Source organism: Triplophysa rosa, linkage group LG4, assembly GCF_024868665.1.
Source record: "Triplophysa rosa linkage group LG4, Trosa_1v2, whole genome shotgun sequence".
NCBI lineage: Eukaryota > Metazoa > Chordata > Actinopteri > Cypriniformes > Nemacheilidae > Triplophysa > Triplophysa rosa.
Genome location: NC_079893.1, coordinates 11,324,387 through 11,351,569, shown reverse-complemented (window position 1 = coordinate 11,351,569; position 27,183 = coordinate 11,324,387). Strand labels below are relative to the sequence as shown.

The 27,183-nt window shown below is 40.0% G+C and overlaps 1 protein-coding gene across 1 annotated transcript in view; it reads right to left on the bottom strand.

Annotated features, from left to right (window-relative positions):
- Positions 1-26,719, bottom strand: part of dnah6 (dynein, axonemal, heavy chain 6) — a 67,840-nt gene extending 41,121 nt beyond the window's left edge. The window contains exons 1-38 of the mRNA XM_057331248.1: positions 26,615-26,719; positions 26,010-26,337; positions 25,139-25,306; positions 24,733-25,013; positions 24,000-24,267; positions 23,778-23,912; positions 23,583-23,697; positions 23,347-23,461; positions 21,322-21,478; positions 21,115-21,222; positions 20,928-21,038; positions 20,745-20,834; positions 19,795-19,915; positions 19,555-19,706; positions 19,166-19,318; positions 18,831-19,082; positions 18,578-18,706; positions 18,245-18,358; positions 16,959-17,102; positions 16,348-16,503; positions 16,144-16,194; positions 15,969-16,061; positions 15,671-15,790; positions 15,388-15,568; positions 15,096-15,192; positions 14,791-14,998; positions 14,393-14,557; positions 14,205-14,315; positions 13,293-13,418; positions 13,011-13,166; positions 12,768-12,929; positions 11,241-11,378; positions 10,989-11,156; positions 6,611-6,759; positions 4,551-4,658; positions 2,332-2,887; positions 2,107-2,229; positions 1,748-1,930 (exon numbers count right to left, since the gene is read on the bottom strand). Of these exons, the coding sequence (XP_057187231.1) occupies positions 1,748-1,930; positions 2,107-2,229; positions 2,332-2,887; positions 4,551-4,658; positions 6,611-6,759; positions 10,989-11,156; positions 11,241-11,378; positions 12,768-12,929; positions 13,011-13,166; positions 13,293-13,418; positions 14,205-14,315; positions 14,393-14,557; positions 14,791-14,998; positions 15,096-15,192; positions 15,388-15,568; positions 15,671-15,790; positions 15,969-16,061; positions 16,144-16,194; positions 16,348-16,503; positions 16,959-17,102; positions 18,245-18,358; positions 18,578-18,706; positions 18,831-19,082; positions 19,166-19,318; positions 19,555-19,706; positions 19,795-19,915; positions 20,745-20,834; positions 20,928-21,038; positions 21,115-21,222; positions 21,322-21,478; positions 23,347-23,461; positions 23,583-23,697; positions 23,778-23,912; positions 24,000-24,267; positions 24,733-25,013; positions 25,139-25,306; positions 26,010-26,288 (5,943 nt within the window). The 5' untranslated portion in view covers positions 26,289-26,337; positions 26,615-26,719. The remainder of the gene's footprint in view (positions 1-1,747; positions 1,931-2,106; positions 2,230-2,331; positions 2,888-4,550; positions 4,659-6,610; positions 6,760-10,988; positions 11,157-11,240; positions 11,379-12,767; positions 12,930-13,010; positions 13,167-13,292; positions 13,419-14,204; positions 14,316-14,392; positions 14,558-14,790; positions 14,999-15,095; positions 15,193-15,387; positions 15,569-15,670; positions 15,791-15,968; positions 16,062-16,143; positions 16,195-16,347; positions 16,504-16,958; positions 17,103-18,244; positions 18,359-18,577; positions 18,707-18,830; positions 19,083-19,165; positions 19,319-19,554; positions 19,707-19,794; positions 19,916-20,744; positions 20,835-20,927; positions 21,039-21,114; positions 21,223-21,321; positions 21,479-23,346; positions 23,462-23,582; positions 23,698-23,777; positions 23,913-23,999; positions 24,268-24,732; positions 25,014-25,138; positions 25,307-26,009; positions 26,338-26,614) is intronic.
- Positions 26,720-27,183: the final 464 nt, after the last annotated feature.

Below are 27,183 nucleotides of genomic sequence, written 5' to 3'. Positions count from 1 at the left end.
TTGAATCACTTAACTAATCAAGGTTGATATAGGAAATAGAATTAATTAAATAAGTAATTAAATACTTTTTGGAGAGAGTAATTTGTACAGTAATCTAATTACACTATTGTATGTGTAATTAGTAACTAGTAATTAATTACTTTTTCAGAGTAACTTGCCCAACACTGCCTCTAACTGTGGTAAAAACCCATGTCCTCGAGTGCCTTCTTAAACAGCAGAAACAGCAATATAATAAAAGACATCAATAAACAGACCTTTTTCCAGGAAATATAATTCACCGTAACTGTAGGCTATTTACAGCTGGCAAGCGACGCTGCAACTATGCAGATTAATATTAAATGTACAGTGTGCATTTATCAACATTTTATATTCAGCTCATCCAATCAAAATACAGATCCGATATACAAATAGACAGTAATATATAAAACGCAAAAGAACTTAAAATTGTTCGACAGTACTTTAGTTTATAACACTGTATAGAGTGTGCTGCACTGCGGCAGTTTCAGGTCTGAATGTTCTGAACTGTGCCAGTTCAGAGTTTACAGTATATTCTCGCATTTCAACATGCAGCTCAATCGTCAGAATTAATTCCTTATACAGTAACTATGCTTTTCTCACCTGCATCCAAATGAACAACCTAATGTAGATGTAAAGCAAGTGATGAGTAAATATAACTCAGATAAAAAGAGTAAAGTGTTTATGTTTGCTTTCAAATTTGAAGTGGGACCAACTAAAAATTGCACATTGTTGCATAGAAAGGCTGTGAGATTTCTTAGTTACTTCATTGATTTTCCTTTTTCATTAAAAACTATTAATTATGTAATGGTTCTGGGAAACGTGAAAACCTAATTTTATGAAATATAATTCAAATAACAGTACAACACCGAAAGGGGAATGAATTTACATGAAACTCAGACCATAAAACAGGTGTCTGGATTTAGTTCGACATGTACTGTAGATAGTGCTGTGGATGTGCTTATAACTTAGTGTCCTTTTCTTTTAAAACAAAAAGTAGTTAGCAATATTATTTGACTTCATGACATGACATACTGTTGCTTTGTTTCGACTCTATTTTGATGCATGGAAAAAATGTGCCGCTTACTGTATGTGCTGCAGATACAAGATGTGTTAAACAACCCTCATAAATTACAGTTGATGCTCTATGTTTTCTATCCTTTAAATAAATTATTGCAAGTGAACATCCAGCTGCGTCCAAGAGTCCATTTCAAATAATTTTTTATGTTTTTTATTTTTTTACGTACGATTGTTTAGGTACAACGATCATTTTTGTTTCATTCTGTGAACTAACTACTAACAATATTTCTCCCATTTTTCAAATAAAAATATTGTTTCTATTTGCATTTATTTGCATAAAATGAAAACTGGAGAAACAGGTTAAAATAACAGAAAAGACGCTCTGTATTTTGTATAACAAGTTCAGATTCACTTTTAAGCAAAACAATAATATTTGTGCATGTATTTAGGAAAAGTTCAAAACAAATTTTTATGTGATAACCACAGTTTTCATGTGTCTTGTCATGCTGTCAAGTCTTTCACATTGCTGTTGGATGACTTTATGTCACTCCTGAGGTTTGATTTTGTTCAAATTCAACAAACACTGGACAGGAATGGCCACAATACCTCTAGAAATGCTGATTGAATGAACATTTGGAATGGTCTCTTCATTTTTTCCAGGGCTGTATGTTATGCAATATGTTAAACTAATCCATGTTAGGCTACACCATACCAATCTGAGGTTAGGAGCCCCATTGCTGAACAGCAGTGCTTCCAGTAGACAGCAGAGGGTTGTGACTTTACTGATGTCCACCTGTGCGATGGCCTGCACGCAGCGCTTTGAAACAAACTGGAGGCCCTTCTCCACATATCGTTCAAACAGCTCCATCATATACACACGTATGGGCTCTGTAATCTAAACACACACAAACACACACGTTTCTCTAAACAATGAACTGGAAGGTTCTGGTAGTGCTTCTCTTTAATGTCTGTCTATAAAACTATTCATTAAGACTTCTTATTGCTTCAAGGGCAATGGAGCAGTGTTAACACTGTTTTAGTGAGTCCTTTGGGAAGGATTAAAGGGTTCACCTTCTCGCAGAGGCCCGTGAGCCACGTCTGAACGTACGGCCTCCACTTCAGCTCCTCTGGGTCGATGTACACCATGCCGCAACGGCTTACCGTGGCAGGAGACGCCACCGCCAGGTCCTGCACCTGATTGACAAAGACGCGTGAGGATGCGTGACTAGCATTTCATTAAACAGGAAGCGCATGAGGAATTTAATGAAGACATGCCAGTGCGTGTGCACGACTCACCTCAAACACCATGTGTATGGAAGGTGTGAGCTTAATCCTCTCACTGTTAGCCAAGCAAAGCATTTTATTATCATCCAGCACCGTGTTCATGTTCTCAATCCATAACGCATCCACCGGTCCATCACTGATCACCCATTTGTGGTCATCGCTGAAGTCTTGGACCGCAGCTCGAACGCACAGCGCCATCAGACCGTCCCGCCATTCCAGAGTCAGCGGGTTCACCTCACCATAAAGCTCGCCCATGCTCACAGACTTTGGGTTGAGCACGTAGGTTTTAACAGGGCGGTAGAAGGGGTTTTGGTGGCCGGTGTGATATAGGGTATCCAAAGCGTCCGCCAGTATGCGGTAGACGACAGTCTTGCCACCTCCGGTGGGCCCCACGAGCATGACCCCATGACGGACAAGCATGGTCTCGTAGAGCTGGATGACTTTACTGATGATGCTCGGGAGGGGCTGCAGGGAGCGTTGACACAGGGACGAGTGAATGGTTGACTGCAGGACACCGTAGTCATGCTCTGGAATGGTGACGCCAGGAAAGAGATCCGACAGTATGCCACTAAGGGAACAAAAAGAGTAGAAATACAAATTATATTGGTAACCAAACAGCACTGACCCCATTTACTTCTATTGTATGGACACAAAAACGGGTCCTGTTGAGAACATTTTCCCAAATATCTTCTTTTGTGTTCTGCGGAAGAAAGTTATTCAGGTTTGAAATGAAAAGAGGGTGAGTAAATGATGACAGAATTTTTATTTTTGGGTGAACTCATTTTAAGTGTGTAGAATGATTGTAACCATTTTGTTATCAGATGGCCATCCAAATACTGACTGTATTGGAAAAAGGTCTAATGACTGTGATAAATATGTTTGAAATGATATGATAAATATGGTGTTTGTACAGTAAATAAATAGACACTGAGTTCTTTATCAGGTAAATACATCCACTTTCATGTGTACACTCATATGGTAAGTTTTATTTAAGTATGTATGTACGCTAACGGTAAAAAGTTTAGGGTCACTTGAGTGAAATGTTTGTCTTGACCCTACAAATCTTTTGATCTGAAGGTTTATGTCAGGGAACGGGGGTGAGACATGGAGAGAGGACCCAGGCACAGACAGCGGGTAAGGGTTAACAAGACATTTTAATAACAAAAATACAAAACAAAGACCCACGTGGGGGTAACATAAAACAGGGGAATCTACAACAGGAACAAAGACTAACTACACTAAACTAGTCAGGACTAAAAAATAACATTTACCATATATTACAAAAAAGACTAGACTACACTAACAAGACAAGGACTCACCCACATGAAACAAGTGACAATGAAGCAGCACAGGACAGAATACACAAGGGCATTACAAGGGATCAAAATCAAGAGGGGACAGGTGCGGAGAATGAACTAATAATTATCACTAACAAGGAAACAAGAGGACAGGAACAATGACCAGACCTGGAGAGTATGGAAGGCAATCAGTGCCAAAATGCCCCTCTCCACATGAAACAAGAGGTTCTGTCATGGTTCTGCCACTAGATCTAGAAAAGCAAGACAAGATGGGGCAGAACCATGACAGTTTATGCTTAAATGTCTGAAATCAGTCTCGTAGACAAAAATCTCATTGTTCCAACATATTAGCTTCTTTCTTTACATAAGTAAAATTTGATTGAATAAAAATGTCTTTGAAATGGATGAATTTGACTGAATAATGAGGGAAAATCACTTCATACATAAAAAGGAACTCCGTCAATAATTGTTTAAAGCATCTCAGGGTCAGATTTCAAGAAGCTGGCTTATAAAATGCTAGAACATTTCTACAAATCAAATACCCGGCAAAGGGTGACAATATAACAATTTTTTTGTTTACTTTGGATATTTTTAGTCACAATATAGTTCCATTTGTGCTATTCCACATTTTTAAGCACTTCTAGTACACATACTGTATTACAGTTTACTACCACTCTAATATCTGTAAAAATATTACTAACCGAGTAAGTGACCCGAAACTTTAAAATCTATATCTTTGTATTAAAGGAGTAGTTTACTTCAAAATGTGCCCCCATTGACTTTCCATAGTAGGAATAAAAATTACTACTACTACTAAGTGAATGGGGGCAAACTTTGAAGTGAACTACTCCTTTAACAAATCTTTTTTTTACATGCTAAAGAAAAACTAGTTTGCATATTGTGCGTAGTATTATACACATTTTGAGAGATCACCTGAACAACACGGCATCGTCTTTGAGGAACTTGGGCAGGTTTGAGTCTCGCAGAGCTCTGATCAGCACGACATCCTCACTCAAGTGTGGGTTTTCTCTTTTTAATGAACTGAAATACATTAACAATAACTCATGATTCGATTCTTTCTTACTGTAAGTATAAACATTTAAGGCTACATTGACCCTCTACAGCAGAGTTTCCCAAACTGGTATTGCCGAACCCCTGTTGGTTCAAGGGGGAATTGCAGGGGGTTCGTGACTTGGTATACTGTATGCCTACCAGTGTACTGTATATACAAGTTGTTTCCATTATTTTGAAAATATTTGAATTGCAAAGAAATGTTTAGAAATAACTGCAGTTATGTAAAATATATAAACAATGTTTTTGAAGTTAAACGTTATATTAGATTATTGAAGTATTTACTTCGTCAGGGGGAGTACCTCTCAGGGGGTACTTTAAGTAAATGATTTAGGTCAAAGAGGTTTGGCTGACAAAAAAGTTTGAAATCCCCTGCAGCATATAAACACACATACAGTATGTCATTACGAAATAGATGACGACCTTAATAGATAACATAACTTTCACAAATCAAACTAGATTTTCACATTTACTAAAGAAAATACTGTATAAGCTGTGCTCAGTGTATTTGTTTTGCACCATGTTGGTACGCCGTTGCAAGGGTCACAAACAACAAATAAAAACTGCAATTTTCCATTTTCTCCAGTGTAAGTCTATGAATTTGTTTCACCCGCCAAATAAAATTTTTTTTACTGATGGCTCAGATGAGTAATAAATGAACTCTCCTCAACATCCAAACCATCTTAGGCATCATTCATGGCTCGGTGAGCACTACTACTCTTGTGTAAATCATAAAGACGTCTGTTTATGAACTAATTCACACAGAATGACTTCTCCACCCACTCTCATGCTCACATTTTCGTTTCTGCATTCATCCAAAGCGACTTCACATTTGATCAGTATGTGCATTCCCTTAGAATCAAACTCTTTGTGCCAGCAACATGCTCACATGAGCTATAGACAAACCTAGAGTAAACATTTCATCTCTCTTTTAAACACACCTACAGTGGTTCATATATTCTTGTAAGTAGTTGTCTATGTTGATTTAAAGTCAGACATTCTCCATAAAACACTACCATAATGGAACACCATTAAGTAAATTTATACTGCATATAAAAGGCGAGCACCAATAAAGTGTGTCAGTGACATAAGGCCTCCAACAACACACACGATTAACTGTATACGCAAATACATGCAAAGTCCAGCTGTACAGATACTGATCTGAGACCAGCGCAAATGAAGACTCCACTGTTTCTGCCAAATGGGTGTAAATCATCTGCTTAGAGGTTTCTCGGGCAGCTGTATTTCATTGCTGTTTACGCCACAGGCATTTCTAACTGCCTAGTTCAAGACAGCGATGAAGCATTAGCAAATTTATTCATGATCAAAGGCTGAGACAATGAAAGAAAACCTATACAACCTAACAAGTATCTTTGAAGACTTTAAGATTAAGTCAAATCTTTAGGTAATTATAAATCTGAAGTGAATGCAAGCACAATAATGTACCGCCACATTATGCATTATGTACCGTTTCACATCCAAATTAAACATTTAAGAAGTTGCACTTTAAAACTAAAGAGACGACCTATTGCTAACGTAAATTTTCCCCAGGCCTACGATATAAAATGTTCAATAAAATCAATTTTTTTTTAGAAATGACTCATATCTCTCCCAAACCAAATACCATCAAGCATGCAAACCAAACTACCAAATACTAGCAAATCCAGCAGCTTCCTCAGAAGAGCTTATTTAAGCTGACTGGTCATTTGTAAACAAAACTTGATTTCCCTGCAGACCGGTAAAAACCGGTCTACCCCTGTAGTGGCCAAGCAATCATATCTGGATAGTTTCACCAGCTTTTTATTGTAACTTATTATTTGCACCAAAGGCTATCATGAACGACCTGCACCACGTGCCATCCAAGGCTGAGACCACCAAGACTGCAATAAAAGCAGAGCAGAGATGAACCCCGAGTGCCTCACCCTGCCATGACCAGCACGGATTTGACAGCTCTCATGCCAAAGTCATAGTGATCCTGCTGGGAGAGCTGCTCGCTGCACAGCTTGTACATCTGAGTCATCTTCCTCGCCAGAATCTTGCTGGACTCAAAACCCTCTGAGTACAGGATCACCTATGTACACACACACACAAACAGAGAGAGCCAAATGTCATTCTCCACCAGTTTGAAGTGATAGTTCGTCCAAAAATACAATTCTGCCATCATTTAGTCACCCTCTAGTCATTTCAAACCTGTATGACTTACCTTCTTCCGCACAACACAAAAGAAGATATTTTGAAGAAAGTTGGTAATTGGACACCATTCACTTGCATTGGTTTTGTGTCCATACAATGGAAGTGAATGGGGTCCAGTGCTGTTTGGTTACCAACTTTCTTCAAAAGATCTTTTGTGTCCTGTGGAAGAAAGAAAGTTATAAAGGTTCTAAATGACAAGAGGCTGAATGAAGAATTTTCATTTTGGGTGAACGATCAATTTAACTGTTGTAAATAAATGCTTTTTTCCTATATGCGTAGTTGACAAATATACCATAAATGTGTCCTATGGTGTGACAGCAAAAATGTAAAATAATAACAATGAACATAAATCTCTCTTATGCTATTTTATATTATAAATATACATATAAATAATATAAAAATATATTATTAACAGTTTGTTTTATACATTTTTACACATTTTCTGTCATGGTTCTGCCCCACCTTGTCTTGCTTTTCTTGACCTAGTGGCAGAACCATGATAGACCCTCTTGTTTTATGTGGAGAGAGACAGTTTTGGCATTCCATATACTCCCTCTCTCCGGTGTGGCGTCTCTGTTCCCGCCCTTTTTTATCTCTCGTTATTGGTTGTTTATTAGTTCATGCCCCACACCTGTTCCCCTTTGATTTGTCCCTTTATTTAATGCCCCTGTGTTCTCTGTCTTGTGTCGGGTCATTACACTGTTGCGTGGGTGAGTTACTGGCTTTTAGTTAGGCTGGTTTATTTTGTAGTTATGTGATATGTTATTAGTCTAGTCTGGTCTAGTCTAGTCAGTTTAATTAGTCTTGTTCCCTCTGTTTACCCCCACGTGGGTCTATGTTTTGTATTTTGTGTTTTATTTTATTAAACGTCCATGTTAACCCCTTACCTGCTGTCTGCATCTGGGTCCTCTGTCTGTGTATCCTTGTCTGTTGTCTCACCCACCATCCACATTCATGACAGAATGACCTGACCCGAATAGGACCCAGCAGACAGAGGGATCGCAGCGGGAGGGGTCAATACTGCCGGACTCCCCTCCAGGGTAGAAGCCGCCGGGCTCAAGTCCAGGGTTGAGGCCACCGGGCTCAAGTCCAGAGTCTAGGCCGCCGGGCTCAAGTCCAGAGTCTGGACCGCCGGGCTCAAGTCCAGAGTCTGGACCGCCGGACTCCCTTCCAGGGTCAAGACTGCTGGAACCCTGTCCGGGATCGAGACCGCCGGGCTCCCTTCCAGGGTCGTGGTCGTCGGGTTCCCCTCCAGGGTCGAGACTGCTGGTGTCCTGTTCCCGCTACAGATCCCTGCCGGCATCCCAGCTGGTACCCAGGCCTGTCGAGGTCAACACCTTGTCGTGTTTGTTGTTTCTGTTCTCGTTTGCTGCCCAGCTGCCAGAGAGCGCTGCCCAGCCGTCGGAGAACGCTCCCCAGCTGCCAGAGAGCGCTGCCCAGCCTCCGACTTCCAAACCCCCCGCCCCCCCGCCCGTCTCGTCGACATCCAGGTCTGCCCAGCCGGTGATAGCTGGTCTCCCAGCCGGCCATCCAGCCGGCACCATGTACTGTCCAGCCGGCCATCCAGCCGGCGCCATGTACTGTCCAGCCGGCGCCATGTACTGTCCAGCCGGCCTTCCAGCCGGCGCCATGTACTGTCCAGCCAGCCTTCCAGCCGGCGCCATGTACTGTCCAGCCGGCCTTCCAGCCGGCCATCCAGCCGGCGCTGTGTGTTGTCCAGCCGGCCATCCAGCCGTCGCCGTGTACTGTCCAGCCGGCCATCCAGCCGTCGCCGTGTGCTGTCCAGCCGGCCATCCAGCCGTCGCCGTGTGCTGTCCAGCCGGCCATCCAGCCGGCGCCGTGTGCTGTCCAGCCGGCCATCCAGCCGGCGCCGTGTACTGTCCAGCCGGCCTTCCAGCCGGCGCCATGTACTGTCCAGCTGGCGCCATGTACTGTCCAGCTGGCGCCATGTACTGTCCAGCTGGCGCCATGTACTGTCCAGCCGGCCTTCCAGCTGGCGCCATGTACTGTCCAGCCGGCCTTCCAGCTGGCGCCATGTACTGTCCAGCCGGCCTTCCAGCCGGCGCCATGTACTGTCCAGCCGGCCATCCAGCCGGCGCCGTGTGTTGTCCAGCCGGCCATCCAGCCGTCGCCGTGTACTGTCCAGCCGGCCATCCAGCCGTCACCATGTACTGTCCAGCCGGCCAACCAGCCGGCGCCGTGTGTTGTCCAGCCGGTCTTCTAGCCGGCGCCATGTACTGTCCAGCCGGCCTTCCAGCCGGTGCCGTGTGTTGTCCAGCCGGCCTTCCAGCCGGTGCCATGTGTTGTCAAGCCGGCCTTCCAGCCGGCGCCATGTACTTTCCAGCCGGCGTCATGTGCTGTCCAGCCGGCCTGCGTGCCGGCGCCATGTTTTTGTTTAGACTTTTTTTTTCTATGTATCACGTTTTTGGTCGTGTTTTGTATAGTTATGTTTTTTGTCACAGTCTGTCTAGTCTTGTTTGTTCCTTGAGGAGAATCAGGATGCTGCTCCTTAAGGAGGGGCTTCTGTCATGGTTCTGCCCCACCTTGTCTTGCTTTTCTTGACCTAGTGGCAGAACCATGATAGACCCTCTTGTTTTATGTGGAGAGAGACAGTTTTGGCATTCCATATACTCCCTCTCTCCGGTGTGGCGTCTCTGTTCCCGCCCTTTTGTATCTCTCGTTATTGGTTGTTTATTAGTTCATGCCCCACACCTGTTCCCCTTTGATTTGTCCCTTTATTTAATGCCCCTGTGTTCTCTGTCTTGTGTCGGGTCATTACACTGTTGCGTTTGTCGTGTGGGTGAGTTGCCGAGTGCCTGTCTTTTAGTTAGTCTGGTTTATTTTGTAGTTATGTGATATGTTATTAGTCTAGTCTTGTCAGTTTAGTTAGTCTTGTTCTTGTTCCCTCTGTTTACCCCCACGTGGGTCTTTGTTTTGTATTTTGTTTTATTTTATTGAACGTCCATGTTAACCCCTTACCTGCTGTCTGCATCTGGGTCCTCTGTCTGTGTATCCTTGTCTGTTGTCTCACCTACCATCCACACTCATGACATTTTCAACTACCCATATACACTATATATTTTTAGATTACATTTTACATCACATATAAATACATTTTATGTCTATATTTTTAACAATATATTTTATCTTTTTTTACTTATTTTTTATCTATAGACCACTTTGCAAGATGTAAATTTTGCAAGATTTATTTTATTTAGACACATCTTACATTTATTATTTAACATTTTGATTGGGTTATAAATGTTCTGTTGGTTGTATTATGTTCAAGTGTTAAGTGTTCAAAAAACTAAAACAGGAAGTTCTTCTGGACCACCGTTGTTAACGACTTCCGAAAGGGTCTATAAATCTATATAAATAAATCTACAAATGTTTTTAACTATATACCCACACACACATACTATTATCTATATACTGTATAATTACTGGAAAGGTGATATGTTTGTGTGCAACTTGGAGCACAAGCATGTTTATTGTTGTCACCTATTGTGTTCAAAGGGTTCATCTAAAAATAAGAATTCAGTCATCATTTACTCACCCTCATTGTTCCAAATCTATATAGTTCTATCTATATATTTCTATTTCTTTGCTCTGATGAACACAGAGAAATGTTTTTGGAAATATTTGCTTTTCCAACTACATCCTTCAAAATATCTTATTTTGTGCCCAACAGAACAAAGAAATGTACAAAGCAATTCTACTATGGTAGTTAATGGTGGCAACTAACCGTTTGGTTACAAGCATTCTTCCAAATAGTAAATGATGACAGAATTTTCATTTTTGTGTGAACAGTTTTACTTTAAGGCCTGTCATTGCCTGTATTGAGAAACATTTATGCCTTATAGGTCTGTATAGAACTCCAAAAGCAAAAGGCTCAAAATTCCTGTATTTTACCCAGAAAATATCACAGCTGGAGCCCAGCAGGTTCTCACAGCAGTGCACACATACACAGTTGAAGAGACAAAAGCTTTTAATGAGACCACACATCAGGTGGGCAGCACCATCCCTCTCCACGCTGACCTCTCCACCTCTCACCTGCTGTGGTTTATCATCATTACCGGGATCAGACGGAGCGGTTTAATCACACACCTCAGCGATAAGAGCGTAGTTGGGGACCATCATAGCTATGGGTCGGAAGAGGGCTTTCAGGTTGTCGGGAAGTTCGGTTCTGCCTGCGTAACCGGGGTTCATGGTGATGAAGGCGGCGCACGTCATGACCAACTTTATCTCTCTCCCCTCGAACATGAATCGAGACAGCTGCAGCACGCAAACACAGACACTTATGCAGTTGCACATCATGCGTGTGATTGGCGTGTGTGAGATATGCACGTGTGTGGTTACCTTGGCCGCCTTAGCGTTTCTAATGGTGATGAGTTGTTGAGCAATGACAGACAGCACCTCGATGTTGATGCGATTAAACTCATCAAAGCAGCACCAGGCACCTGACTGAGCCAAACCGCTGAAGAACGTCCCCATCATCTGAACATAAACACAATGTTACACTTATTGTACCTTTCTAAATACTGAAGCTTTATAAGAGTTAGAATACAAATGTTTGAAAAAGTATTTTGGTATTGCAATTAAACTTACAAATTGAATACATATAAAGACAAGGAGAATAACAACTAAAAGAGAACAAATGTGTATTTTTTTGTTGTAAATATTTGTAGGTGGATCCTGAAATGAAAAAGTTTAGAAACGGATGGTCTGGCGTACATAGTATATCACTGAACAGCAATATCTCAATTTGTTCTTATTTATTTGTAGTAAAACTTTGAATTAATTTATGTTATGCACAACAATTACAGTATAGCATGTTTGATATTTTTTGCAGATTTGCTACAGATGGCATTGTAAATAGTGATAGACTAAAATGATAAACTTGTGTTTTACTGACAGACACACCAATAGACATTAGATGCATTGTTAAGTAAGATGCACATAAACCTTTTAACATTAAGATTGAAGATTTAGATTTTAGTTTCGTTTAATTTTACGAGTATGGAAAGTTTATATTTGGTGTGCTGCAACGGGATCTTTTCTGTTCGTTTACTATTTTAATGAGAATTTTTTGACAGTTTACTGGATGAAAGTAATGTAAATGAAAGCAAAGAAATTAAAATGCTTCATTTTGTAAATACATCAAAAAAGTTACATTTTAAGTAAATACTGTATTCTCTCTAAAATTCCTCTAATTTTCTGTATACTGTATCTCATTTGCCTTCAAGAAATGACCCTGAAATTCACAAGAGCCACTAAAAACCATATCTGTGACTAATTGATTTCATATTCACTGGTATCTTTGTCAAAGATAGAAAACAAATTCCCAAGAGGTCGTTTTTATATGCCCTGGTGTACTGAACTGTACCTATAACAAGCCACCAGGGGACAATTTACAAAAAGAGCAGATGTGAATATCAAAGCTGATGTTAAAATAATGGCCTGTAAGTATGAGAGAGGTGACCCTGCACAGAATAAGTGAGTTTGGAAAAGGATGGAGGGATATAAGAGAGGTTATATCAGACACCGGCCTGGTAGTGTGTCCCATACAGCATCAATAAAACAAGCACTGGACAATGATTGTGTGCTCAGACAGTATAATATATATATTATATAATATATCACTTTTCCAGCAAACGCTATACACTAGCCATAAATAATCACACCTTGCTTAATAAAGCTAGATAGATAGATGTTAACACTGGGTCTCATGTGTGGAGACTTGCACTCTGCTGCCTCCTAGTGTCAAACAAAAGGATTTATCATCATGGGCATCTTTATGTGACATTGGTTGTCTGTGACGACTGCAGTAAACAATTGATAAATTCAGAGAAAATTGACTAGATTATAAAAGAGATGGCTGGGCACCTTATAGTCGAGTCCATCCGAGCAGTTAAAGACCACACACTGGATGGCCAGAGCTTTGGCCAGGTCTTTAGTTGTCTCAGTCTTGCCTGTGCCGGCTGGACCAGCAGGAGCTCCACCCAAATCCAGCTGCAGCGCCCCCATCAGACAGAGATAACACCGATCCTGCGCATGAAAGAAGCTGTCAAATAAACAGAACACAAGACAAGAGGAGAAAAGAATGTGAAGGAGGGATGTTAGATGCACCGTTAGAGGCGTGATGACCAGACGAGGACAAGCCCCCAGATATTCGTATCCATAGATGTATTGGGACAAAGCCATTCGAGCCACACAGTTATCCAAATCTGCATCCCAATAATACCGCAACTGTCTCTGCCACTCGAAATTATCACTGGAGTCCACCTTCAAAGACAGACACAACGTAACACCTTAAGCTATCAGATTAAGGTTTTTGCATAATCTTTTTATCAGTTATGAATTTTTTCAGGCTACATTTAATGAGAATTATAAGAAAATAAATAAACTGACTTTCTCTTTGACAAGCTCCGTGACTATGTCTCTGGCATGCACATCTATGGTGATCAGAGCTGTGATGATGTTCCGATGAAGACTGGGTAAATTCCCCCGGACCAGAGCGGCAAGAGCATTGAGTCTCTGTTTACACAAAGACAGACACAGATATTTGTGACCCTTGACAACAAAACCAGTCTTATGGGTCAAATTTTCTATATTGAGCTGAATAAATAAGCTTTCCATTGGTGTATGATTTGATAGGATCAGAAAATATCTGGCCGAGATACAACTGTTTAAAACTCTGGGATCTGAGGGTGCAAAAAGTTTAAATACTGAGAAAATTGCCTTTAAAGTTGTCCAAACGAAGTCCTTGGCATAGCATATTACTCACAAAAATAAAGTTTTGATATATTTACGGTAGAAAATATATAATTCCTGGATTGTGATCTTTACTTAATATCCTAATGCTTTTTGGCATAAAGAAAAATCTATCATTTTGACCGATACAATGTTTTTTTGGCTAGCCTGTTTTTGTGGTCCAGGGTCACATTTGTGCTAAAATAATCAGTCATGCTGGTTATTCCAACTTGCATGAGACTTCTGGGTAAACCCGAGTGGCAATGTATCATGTCGTCGCTGTCCTTCTGAAACCTTGAATGTCCAAATTGGCTGTTTTTCAGGAAATGCTAAATGTTTTACTTTTAAATCATTGTGTAATGTGTTGTCAAAGTTGACAAGCACTCTTTAATACTTTTTATTGGTTAGATATGTGCAAAACCCAGTGACAAACATAAAGGATGACTAATAATAATGATTTATGGGGAGAAAAAATCACGAAATATGGAGATACGAGGTTTCAGAAGGACAGCGGTGATATGAATGTGCACAATATGGGGTATGAAAGGTATTTTTGTTGACGAATGTCACCTCAAAGTTGGTGATCTCAAATTCTTGCAGCGCATGATGGTGGTCATGATCCCCCTCCAAGCAGTTGTCCATATCCCTACACCACATCAGCTGAGAGATGGTCAACACCACCTGCAGGAAGGACAAAGTTCAGAGTGCACACCCAAACACAGATGTACAAATGTAATCTCGCCCAGAGAATTCCATACCTGTGAGGGATGACCGGCCACCACCCACTCCACCCTGGGTTTGCTCTGGTAATCGGTAATGGCAGCCTTACTGAGTCTTCTGAGAGACGAGTACATGGCCTCCTCCACCTTGCCCAGCCAGTCCTCTACATTACCACGAGCCTTTAGCCCTTTCCCTAGCTGTACCTAAAATGCACATGCATAAAGTAGTTCATACATCATCCTCCTTTATTTTAAAAAGAATGCATATCATTATTACTGTACTGTATATTCTAACGTCCTTCCAAAAATTGTGATGGCTAATTACAATGTAATCATTTTGTGGCTATGACAAAATAAATACTGATAAACATACAAAAATGATCATCATATTTCATTGAAAGAAAAGAAAAGTAAAAAAAGAAAAGAAAAGATTTGACCTTTTCACCCTCAGGTGAGACCATGGCTAAGATGTCATTATTGTACTGTTTCCCCATTTCCGCCTCTCCAGGCGTAGCAGGGGGCAGCTGTCCGAACTCCAGCTGGGATATGGCATCAAAACACTTCCTCAGATGAGGCTGCACAGCCTGAGGGTTCCGCGTCTGAGCCAAAATCTCCAAGAGTTCATCGTTAGACAGGAAGTAGAACCTGAGCCACCCAAAGAAAGGGAGTCAAGTCATGGCACAGCATAAAAACAAATCAAATTCTGATGAGAAACAGTGTGTGTGAACAGTATAATAAGTACCTTGGGAAGACCACTCTTTTGGACTCCAAGTAAGCCTCCAGGCATTTCTGAATCTGCTCCAGTAGTGCATTATTATTCTGGAAAATGTCCAGAAGCCCTGAGGGGAAAGATACATATTACATTTTTGAATTTTAGCTTTTCTTGTTTATGGTGCAGACCAAAACACCATTTAAGACTAGACATTTTAGTTTTTAAGATGTTTAGATTGTAAACCAAAATGTCTCTATATATTAGATTTGAAGGTCAAATTTAAACAATGAGGTAATGTGTTTCCTGAGCTATTCAGTCAGACCTGGTTGCGTGGCAGCACGCAGGGCATTGGGCAGACGGCTGACCTTCCTCATGATCTCTTTCCATGACTTGTCCACTTTTAAGAACGTCTTAGACTCAGCGGGCAGCTGCCTCTGGATATCAGGAGCACTGAAAATACTCTCCAGATAAAGCCAGTTTCTCTGACATGCCAACCACTCATCCTGAAACAGTATAAAAGGGGAAGAAAATATGTATGATATGTATGATGAAGAGTATAATATGTAATGTGTTCACATGAACATGGATTAGTATTTGATGATCACCAAGGTCTGGCTGAACAGGGAGAGCTGTCTCTGCCACTTGTTTACTCTGGCCATGATGGGACCGGCGTAACGCGATGATGCAACAGTGGCCACGTTGACTATGCTGTCATCGAGAAGCACCTATAATCACATTCATACAAATACAAAATTACTATGTGAAAATAGCTGAATGGTCCAAATCCACACTAAGATCAACAGTAAAGATGATCTTGCTGATCTAAAACTACAAATCAAGAACAAAAAACTACAAAACTTTGCAAGAGGCTGCAATATAAACAATGCTTTCCAAACACTCCACCTGAATATCGTCAGTGCCCCCAAGAATAAACACATCCTTGGAGTCTCGATGAGGCAACACTACCAACTCTGTTGTTTTCCACGATTCCTCAATCTATCGAGAGAATAAATGTGTTAGCACAAAGCTCACTATACAGACATGTATACATTTGAAACTAAACACAGAGAGATTTAACCTTTTTCAAAATGTTCTCCAGAGAGGCCTCTCCTGACGCTTGTCCTGACACCTGAGCATTTAAGAGGGGATGAAACAAGAATTTTTAGAAAAATTCACAAATTCCTTCCAATCATGTGAAACTTAGTGAGCTGCCCACTATTGTATTGCTGTCTTGGTAGGCAGTTCACTATGTTTGAAGAAACCGCCTCTATCTTTCACATACCTCCTGTATTTGCGGGGCAAACTGGAAGATGCTGAGTTCTTGTAAGGAGGCGAGAGTTAGAGGCTCATCCATCAGTTTGGCCTCAACAATCACCTCCAGCATCTCCCAATGACGTGGTTTCAAACACGGGTTACGCAAGTCTATGATCACCGGCAACTACGGAATATAAAATACACACACATGAATACACCCTCTTACTAGGTCTACTGTACTTATTTTAAAAGGATAGTTCAGCAAAATGCCATCCCAGACACATCCCAGTATATGACTTCATTTTTTTTACGGTTTTTAATATTAAAATGCTGTTATCTTACATAGAGGTCAACATGTCAATGCATCAAAAAGCACTTCAAATGACGCCATTGGGTTAATAAATGTTTTCTGAAGTGAAACAATACATTTGTGAGAAAATAAACATTACTGTTGTGTACAGATCAGTGTGGTAAGTTGAAACAGTCAAACATCAGATGTCTGTTCTCATTGGTTTTGTTTAACTGGAAAAATGTTGTCTGTACATCTAGGATAGCATGAGAGTGGGAATGGTTTCTATAAGAAGTTTAGGCAGTTTCCAACTTGAGTAGTGAATAATATCTGTAGAATGGAATCAGTACCTTTTCTCGCATGCTCTCCACGTTCTCTCTGAGGCAGGGCACCACGTTGTTTGGTGGCAGTCCTTTTTCCAGCTGGCTGACATATTTGGCAAACTTGTTCACATGCCTACTCAGCCATTCTGGGTCCAACTCATCAAACTTATTCTGCAACAAAGAGATTATTGACATTTAGAGGACACTTTAATATCAAAATAGCTTAAAGTGCATTTGTTTAAGAGTGCAATTATAAGCATGAACTCAGTGTAGATCTCCTTAACACAAATAAAGGGGGGTTCACACCAAAAGCGAATTAAGCGATTTGCGCGAGTAAATTGCATAAAAATTCAATGCAAAAATGCGAATAGACGCGAACGCGGGTCTATCTCTTTCGCACAAGTTGAAAATATTTGTCAGCTCACGTCACTAACGCGAAAATAACAAACTTTTCCCGCGAGTAATAAAGAAAGAGGAACGCGATTGTTCGTGTTTGGTGTGAACACCGCATTATGCTGGGTTCACACCAAACCCGAACAATCGCGTTCCACGCTCGTTATTACTCGCGGGAAAAGTTCGTTATTTTCGCGTTAGTGACGTGAGCTGACAAATATTTTCAACTTGTGCGGAAGAGACAGAATTTTCACAAATGCCATTGCCACAGCGCTTCTGGGTTTAGTCTGTCTCAGTTGTATCTCTTTTTTAATGTAATAATAGATGGACTTGATGATGGTGAGACCAGATCTCTGTGTGGAGCACCAGCTGTTGTCACACTTTTCAGTGCAAAAATCTCACTGTATTATTACAAATAATGGCAAAAGAAAAATCATGAAAAGTAAATACATATTTCCTACTGACACAGTACACCAAAAGACAAAAACAATTGGCTTAAAACCATTTTGGGGGTAAAAATACTAACATGCTTAAGACTTTTGCACAGAAATAGGCTATGACTATTCATACAAACAGCTAAACAACAACTAAAAGTAATATATCAAAATAAACAAGTTTTGTTTGTTACTGTATTATGGTCATTAATATTTTCATGGTAAAGGGTGCTTTGTATGTCTTTGAATAGAAACTGAAATTGCTTTGCTTCAGACTAAAAAGCCCAAGTGCAAAAACTCTTAGCATTTTAGATGGCTTCCACACATGTGAACATCCATATGAGTGTATGTGTTTCTTTTCTAATACAAGAGTTTGATTTACTATTTTATATGGCTGATTATTTTGATAATCCATACTACTTTTTCTGATGAATCAGATAGAAAGCCACATTTACACCATTTTATAACACATGGGTTGATGTTGACCTGCTTCCAGCTGTTCTCTAGACTCTCCCACTCTTCCAGAGAGTCCCACAGTAACTGCTTCAGCTTCACTTCAGCGCTCAGTTCCTCCAGAGCTTCATATTTGGTCACCTCCACCTGCACAAACACACACAAACACAACTTTTACAATTCTTTATAAGTATAATTGATCCTGGAATGTTTTGTGTATGCACTCTATATAGATTAACCAACATTGAAGAAATAAAAAACAGGATAAGGTGATCTTTAGTCCAACCTGGAAATTAGCCTAAAATGAGTTCTGTTCATCCAGACTAAAAGAAAAAAACAGCTGCAAACATATAGAGAGCCACTGACCTTAAAGTTCTTCTGGTAAGTTTTAAATTGGAAGGACTGAGTTTGGAGCTCATCGATGGAGATCTGAATACCTGCCAGCAGCATGCGTATATTTGAACGATCTGCGTCTATGTCAAGGATCTGATGGTTCTGAAGAAACAAAATCCATAAAAAGCTATGCGCATCCAAATTAAGGAAGAATTGGAAAATACTGTATGTATCAGTAAAAATTAGAAAGACAAAAGTGTAACACTGCTGTGTTTCTCTCTTTAACCTCTGCTTGCGACTTCACTTCCTGCACTGTGTTGGTGAGTTTGTTGATGTCTTGCTGGAGATGCTGGCAAAATCTGTCAACATTAAAGTCCCGCTCTTCCACCGCCTTGTCAGTGGTGTTCCTTACGGCATTTACACACGAAGGCAATGTGGCATACACAGCAACATCTTCAGGAGGTGTGGGGACTGAGTAACACTCGATCAATTTGTACATCTGACAGACAATCTCTGTCTCCTTTTCCAGCACCTCAATCTAAGTAAAGGAGAAAATGATATGAACAAACAGCCATTAAACATCAGATGCCAAAATTCAAAACAATTTGGAAGAATTCTTACCCTCTTCTGAATCTCTTCCAGGAAGTTGAGGAAATTCACGTATTCGATGGTTGTTGTCGGAACAGAGCCCAGTTTGAACTGGGCATCTTGAGCTTCGGCAATAATGTCATCCATCTTTTTCTTCGCCAGGCGAGGGAGGATGTCATTGATGACCTGGAGGAAAACAATATCTCAAAGTGTGCAGAGATTTGCCAACACTATGCTTTCCTGAAGCTCAGTGGTTAGAGCATGGCGTTAACAACGCCAAGGTCGTGGGTTCGATCCCAAGGGATTGCACATACTTAGAAACAAATTGTCGTCTTTGTATTAAACCCTATACGACACTGTGGGGCAACACATAACAGGAATAATTCAATTGTTTTTTGCGTGTGTTTCTGTAATTGTGTAACCTCTAGGCAGCGCAGTGGAGATGGTATTAGTTTTTTCTTGAGTTGTGTAGTATCCACCATCAGAATTCCCAGCGGTCTTTTCTGTTTAATGGCTAAAGCTTCTTTATGTTCTCTGTGATATTTCTCCAGACTGCTTTCAAAAAATGCAACATCTGCATAATGCACACATGAAGACAACATGAAATGTGTGCAACGGTCATAGTTTTGATAATGTTAATTATAATGTTAAGAATGATCTACCGTGGTCCTGCTTTTTGAGAACTTCCATGTCCAGGTCTTCATTCTCTTTGTAAAACAGTCTGAATGGCTCAAATGTATGAGCAAACATACTTGCAGCATCGAATGCAACCTGGATAGATTGCTATTAGAGGAAAAAACATTTTAATCTACCATCAACCAGGAATAAAAAATTAAGTATGTCAACGTGACGAGAGCCGTGGGAGGAAGAAGAAGCGAGGCCGGTGTAATGCCGAGAAATGCACACCTGCCAAATTATGCACCCACCCTCCCCACAATGGTTAGGGTGAGGATTAGGTGTTAGGGGATAGGTTAGGATTAGGATTAGGTGTGGGGAGGGGTTAGAATTAGCCAATCGGACATAGTGTTATTGAAGGAGGTGCAGAATCTGGCACAACACCGGCCTTTTTACTTCTGTATTATTGTTTGTTTATTTTTCATTAAAGTTTGTTAAATGTTCGCCGGTTCCCGCCTCCTTCCCGTTTTATTGAGCTTTGCTACAGTCAATTTTTGTTAATCATATAAAGGAAGAGTTCATTTCCAAAATGAGAACGCCGTTTTTTACATTTTTCAAAGTCATGTTTTTTTATTGTGCATTCCAATTAATATCAATCAAACTGCAGTTGGTTTGTTTAATCCATAATAACAAAAAAATACAGCTAACTAACACAATAAAAACATGATAACATAATAAAAAAAATGTTTTTTGAAAATGTTTAAAAACAGAGTTATCTCATTTAGGAAACAAACTCTTCAAATACAACTAAATATGCAAAGACAGTTACTGGTTCCCATTGACTTCCATTAAATGGACACAAAACCACTGAGACATTTCTCAAAATATCTTATTTTGTGTTCCACAGAAGGAAGAAAGTCATACAAGTTTTGAATAGTATGAGGGTGAATCGTTTTTATTTTCAGATGAGCTATCCCTTTAAATTTCTTTTTAGGACCTTAATGTCGAGAATGATGTTTTGCAGATTATTGTCATCCTCCAGGATTTCCTCAAGACTGGGGCCATCCCCACATGTCTTCTTCTCTACCTGAAACACCATACACACGCACAAAACAACAGTAAATAACCCGTCTTTAACCTCATCCAAGAATCTGGTCATAAAGGGCTTTGAATCATTGACCTTTTTGTTGATAATGGGTTGAGTGAAAGCATCAAAGTAGGTGTCTTGCATCAGGGTATCCAGAGATAAAACGGTTTCTTGAAAATGGCCAGTAATTTCTCCAATACACTCCTGCCAAACAATGATGTTAGATACACACACAATCTCATAATTGCTTGCTTGCACTGAAAACACAAGAAACACAAACCTGAAAGTCATCAACAGATGGCTGGTATGATAAAGAGTGTGTGTCCAGCATTAGCTCAGTTATGAACATCGCCTGATGAGGAGCATCCACATTCTTCTCTGCAGTGTCCTGTAACAACATACATTTCAGATACAACAAATGTCTCGCTTTTGCACAAAACAACCCAATTATGGCATTATGCAGCATACAAACTCAAACCATGGTTACCTTTACATCAAGATCACTCCCTGTCCAGCTCTGGATGAGAGCGTGTGGAGGTGTGTGTGTGATGTGCTCCTGAAACACACTCAGCAGCTTACTGACCGAATTGACCACAAGCATGTGTGTTGTGTTCACGATCAGATAATCGGCCAGCCTGATGAAACTGTGGAGCCCAAGACAAATAATCAGCCTGAATTAACATGTCCTTTTATGGTATATACGCCTTTATTTTATGGAATTTACACTTTTATGGTATATATGCCTTTATTCTATGTAATTTACAGTGCATTCAGGCAATCAAACCCCCATCAAACCTTGGTTTTGCTAGCCCCACACTCTATAAGGGATAGTTCACCCAAAAATGAAAATTCTGTCATTATTTGCTGACACTTGTGTCATTTAAAACCTGACTTTCTTCTGCAGAACACCAAAGAAGATACTTTGAAAAATGGTTGTAACTGAACAACGGTGGTGCCCATTCACTTCTATTGTATGGACACAAAACCAATGCAAGTCAGTGGGTACCGCCGTTGTTTGGTTACAGACAATCTTCAACAATATCTTCTTTTGTGTTCTGCAGAGGAGGAAAGTCATAAAGGTTTGAAATGACAAGAGAGTAAATGATGACAGAATTTTTATTTTTGGGTAAACTATCACTTTAAGCTACGGGAAAGCTAATTTAATGGAAGAGTTCAATTAAATGCATAATTCACCCTAAAACATCTGTAATATTTTGATCTTATTTCAAGAAACTGAGACCTGTAAGATGCTAGATTCAAATACAGTGGCACATGGATAACTTTGAATGTCATTAGTTCTTGTGTGTGTGACTAGTTATGAGAGATTTTAAGTTATAGACATGCCGCCATATGTAACTATAGCTCTCGGATCTGTTTTGATATTTTAATTCCGCTAAAAAAGCTCAACATATAAAGTGTTTTCTCTCACAAACGTATTGTTTCACTTCAAAAGACCACTATTAACCCAACAGAGCCATTGAACTGTGTCTTTGTGGATAATTTATGAATGCAACAGCTTTGCATTAAAGAAATAATTTACCCCAAGATAAAGATTTAACCCTCATTTGCACACCCTGTGTCATTTAAAACCTGTATGACTTTCGTTCTTCTGCAGAACACACAAAAAAATATTAAGAACGGTGGTAACTGAACAATATTGTCCCCCCATTGATTTCCATTCTAAATGTAATTCCATTCTTTGGTGTCCCTCGTAAGAGTAATAGAATGTGACAGCAAAAAACTTAGCAAAAAGCTAACAATAAAGATAAATGTCTCTTATGCTATTTATAAATATAAATAATACAAAATAATATATTATTAACACTTTGTTTTCTAAATTTTTACTGTCACACCATAGGACACATGATGTGGTTTATTTGGCAACAACCCATATACAGGCTTTGAATGACACATAGATGAATAAAAAAATGAGCATTTGCATTTTTTGTGAGGTTTCCTTTTAAAAATCGTTTATTCAAAATTATTCAAAATTGTAACATTGACAAGGCTATTGTCTGGTTAGGTTTTAAAACTGACACAAGGGGGCGCTAACACATCTCTTGATTTCCCAAGTGAGCACAGGTACTGTAAAAGCCAATGGCAATAATCTCCTAATACCCAAAGTGATGCATCACTTTGTTGATGAGAAGTGCTAACACCTAGCCAGGTCATGTTTTGGGAAATATACTGTCTGTATATATGTAAGGGGCAGTCGTGGCCTAATGGTTAGAGAGTCGGACTCGTGACCAGAAGCTTGCCGGTTGGATTCTCAGGGCCGGCGGGTATTGACTGAGGTGCCCTTGATCAAGGCACCTTTACCCCTACTTGCTCCCCGGGCGCTGCAGTGATAGCTGCCCACTGCTCCGGGTGTACGTGTGTTCACCACTTGATGTGCGTGTGTTCACTACTCTCTGGATGGGTTAAATGCAGAGGTCACATTTCGGGTATGGGTCACCATACCTGACAAATAGGTCACTTTCGCTGTAGTAGTATTGTTTGTAGTTTCACTAACCTGGTAAGGCGTTTGCAATGGTATCGTTTGTTGGCTTGCTGAGTGTAAGTCATCTTCTCAGGTGCGTCCTCAAAGTATAATCCAAAACCAGGTGACGGTAATGCATCATTACCATCTATAATGCATCATATAAAAACAAACGCTTACTGTATATAACACATATCTCAAATTACTCAAATACTAACATACCGGCTAAAACACACATAATTGATTTTGAATACAGTATGTGTGATCACCAGTTTCCATGTCTCCATAGTCCGGTGTGTGTCCAGACTCTTTCAAAGCATTTTGACAGGAACTTCTAGCCACTTCCATTACCAGCTCCCTGAACTTATCAAGACGAGAGGACACCTAGAAAACAGACATACTGTTTTGTAAATACAGCCACAAATATTCAGGATACACACGAATATAGAATTGAACTCTCTCACCTCCTCCAGTTGTTTGGATTGGGCACTCTGAAATTCTTTGAGTGTGTATGTGTGGTCTTTCTCCAGTCGGCACAGAGGCATGTCACTGATGTGATAGCACATCTCCTTGATGTCAATCAGTGCTGGTCTCAGAGACTGAATGGAGATATATATGACAGACCAGATTTGAAAATCACTGTTTTATATCAATTCAAATACATAAACACTTCATTTTGGACAAACCTCATTGAGAATGAAGAGATTCTCTTGCAGGGAACGCCTGCATTTGCTGATGTTTTTGGAGCGCACGTTGGCACGCCACACACGGAAAGCCTTCCACTTGCGGAAGAGGGTGAACAGCGGGATCCGCAGAAGCCGCTGGTGATATCTGTATTCCTGCTCCCAACGCTCTAAGGGCAAAATATCAACCTCTGCTCCACAATAGTGCATTACCGCATGTGAGCTGATCGTGTAGTAGTGGGACTTGTTGATATTGTCATATGTTACAATTCTGTTGAAAGAAGTTGGAATTTAGATGAGACAAAGGTTTGTTCCACAGTTAAAGGGACAGTTCACCCAAAAATGAAAATTCTGTCAGCATTTACTCACACTCAAGTTGTTCCAAGTCTGTGAAAATGTTGTTGTTCTGCTGAACACACAAAAAGAAGATATCTGGAAGAATATTTGTAACCAAACAGATCTGGGGTATTACTGAGTACTACAATGGTGCCCCAGAACTGTTTAGTTTCCCACATTCTTTAAAATATCTTCTTTTGTGTTATACATAACAAAGAAATTTATGCAGGTTTGGAACAATTTGAGGGTGAGTAAATGATGACAGAATTTTCATTTTTGGGTGAACTTTTATTTTAATGGTTATCTATCAATGCTACAGAATAACAGCAATGGCACATTCTCATCTGAAGCATACTGGAATGCACGGGTATGAAGATATGAGATTATATTTCTTTCTTACTTAAGTTTGTATGGGTCGTATTTAATGGATGATTTAGGCACCGCTGACATCATGTAGAGGAATCTCAAATGAGGGTTATTCCGGATGGTCTGAATGATGTCGGGCGGGCTGCACATCTTGGCACGGATCACGTCCTCTGCAGAGTTGAACAGCATGGAGGGGGACAGCGTTGGAGAGGGGGTGATGCTCAGAGATGACACTGTACCGGGCCGACTTCTGGATGAGATCTTTGTTTGTTTAGGAGGGGATGGGACACTGTATGTGCCCTGAGTCAACTGCACCTGATATCATTGCATGAAATAGAATTTTATTTAAATAAAATATAGAGCAAAACAAACCAATCCACTGTTCAACCTCAGCAGAGATGGAAATGCATGAATCACATATATCAAAAATGTGGTCAGACCTGTCTGGCATGGTCGGGAATTCTGGGAAGCTGCAGCGTTGAGGGTCCTCTTTCCGAGGTGGGGTCTATGGACTGGGTGCCACGTGAGGAAAATGGCATCTTAGGGCTGAAGATGAAGTTCTGGGTTTTCTCTGGTGTCTTGGATTCATTGCGTCTCTTTAGAGTAGGCTACAGTAAAAAAAAAAATGAAGCAGTCAAAACTTTTACAGTACTGACTATGGTGATTGTTTTTACATTTACTTTTACATTTATTCATTTGGCAGAAGCTTTTATCCAAAGGGACTTACAACTAGGAGAGCATATAAACATTTTGTCAACACGCTAAACAGTGCCGTTAGTTTACAAAGCCATGCTACTAGGAGGATTGAAGATGGTGTAAGCAAAGGAGTGAATGAACAACAAGGTTTTTTTTTTGACAGACAGACAGACATACAGAGATATTGGTTAGTCAAATAAATGCAGAACGGGTATGTTTTGAGCTGTTTTTTTTTAAACTTGTGAAGGATACTGCAGTTCATTTTATAAACAGCTCATTTAAACAACTGATACATTTTTTAAATATTTACAAAACAAGTAAAAAAGGGCCTTTTGGAAACACCAAAATACTGATTGATTGCATGTTTCAATGTTCACTCCACACAAAAAAATCTGAAAACAATCTAGCTATAGCTTTGAATGACACTGTACAATACTATTCAAATATTGAATTCTTGAACTTTTGAGTAATTGTTTTTTTTTGCCCTAAGTAAAAAATGACATTTAAATATTAATACACAGCACACCCAAGAAGCAATTTAATAAATAATTGTGACAACTGAAAGGAATGAATCAATGCATACACAAAGTCATTATTGTAGAGCTATGCCCTTACCAACATCTCAACTTGTGCTGGTCTCTGTGCCGCCCATTGCCTCTCCAGAGCTTTGGTCCTGTGCGGGAACACCAGAACATCTTGGTTCGGCCTGGGACGGCCAGGCACTGAGATAAGTCTAGCCCTCAGCTGGTCCATATCAACAGGTGTCAGAGAAGCAGGTAGATTGGCAGGCAGAGGTAAAGACATAACCGTCCCAGATAACTTCTGTTTGTCATGATCTTGCTCTGACCCTGCTTGACTTCTGGGAGTTCCAATCCCTTTCTGAAAAGAGTACATGACCTAACTCCCTCCTGTTGTATGTGCTCAGTAATATCTGAAAAGCAAACTTTATGAAACACAATGTTCGTGATAGAATTGCAGTTATACAACAGAACTAGCCTACATGGTCGCTAAGCAACATGCAGGAAGTCTCATGTTTTGCCGCTAAACAGTTTGATACATTAACTTACAGTATACTACATAAATAACTGTTCAATAAATGTCGTTCTTTATGTGTTTACATGTGTTGCTTTAATGCATTTAACTAGTATATCTGTTGTAGACTAAATAGACTAGGCTAAATGTGTTGAAAAGGCAGCAGAGATGAGAATTAATGTACTTACAAAATACGTGCAAACTAAATAAAAAAAATAAAAGCGCTCATGGTGTGCAACCGGTATGTTTTAATTCTCGTGTCTAAACCGAACAGATGACGGCTAAGCTCTTCTCGTGGACTGTTTATGGTTACTTGGCAACGAAGTGTACTTCTCGCCACTTCCGCTGACAGAAGTAGCTCGTGCTGATATGCTGTCGAACCTGGAATTAAACCCGTGATAGCCTATTTAAAACTTTAATTAAATACACTCATATACGACTAAAAAAATCGTGCAAAACTCTGGAGTATGTATTAAATAGTAGGACTTTATTTTTAACCCAACGTTTTAAATCAAAACAATGATGTAATAAAACCGGGAATAAATCAGAAGAATGCTAACCTTTCATTCGTGAGTTTAGTTCGCTTTTAAATACAAAAAAATGATGATAATTATTATTTACCACATCTTTAAATAGCACACAATTTAGTGGACAGAATACCAATGTAGTTTAGAAGCGCTGTCAGTGTGTAAATTCAAATTCTGTTATAAACGAATGACTTTAAATAAGGCAGAAATGCGTTTGTTTACATTGAACT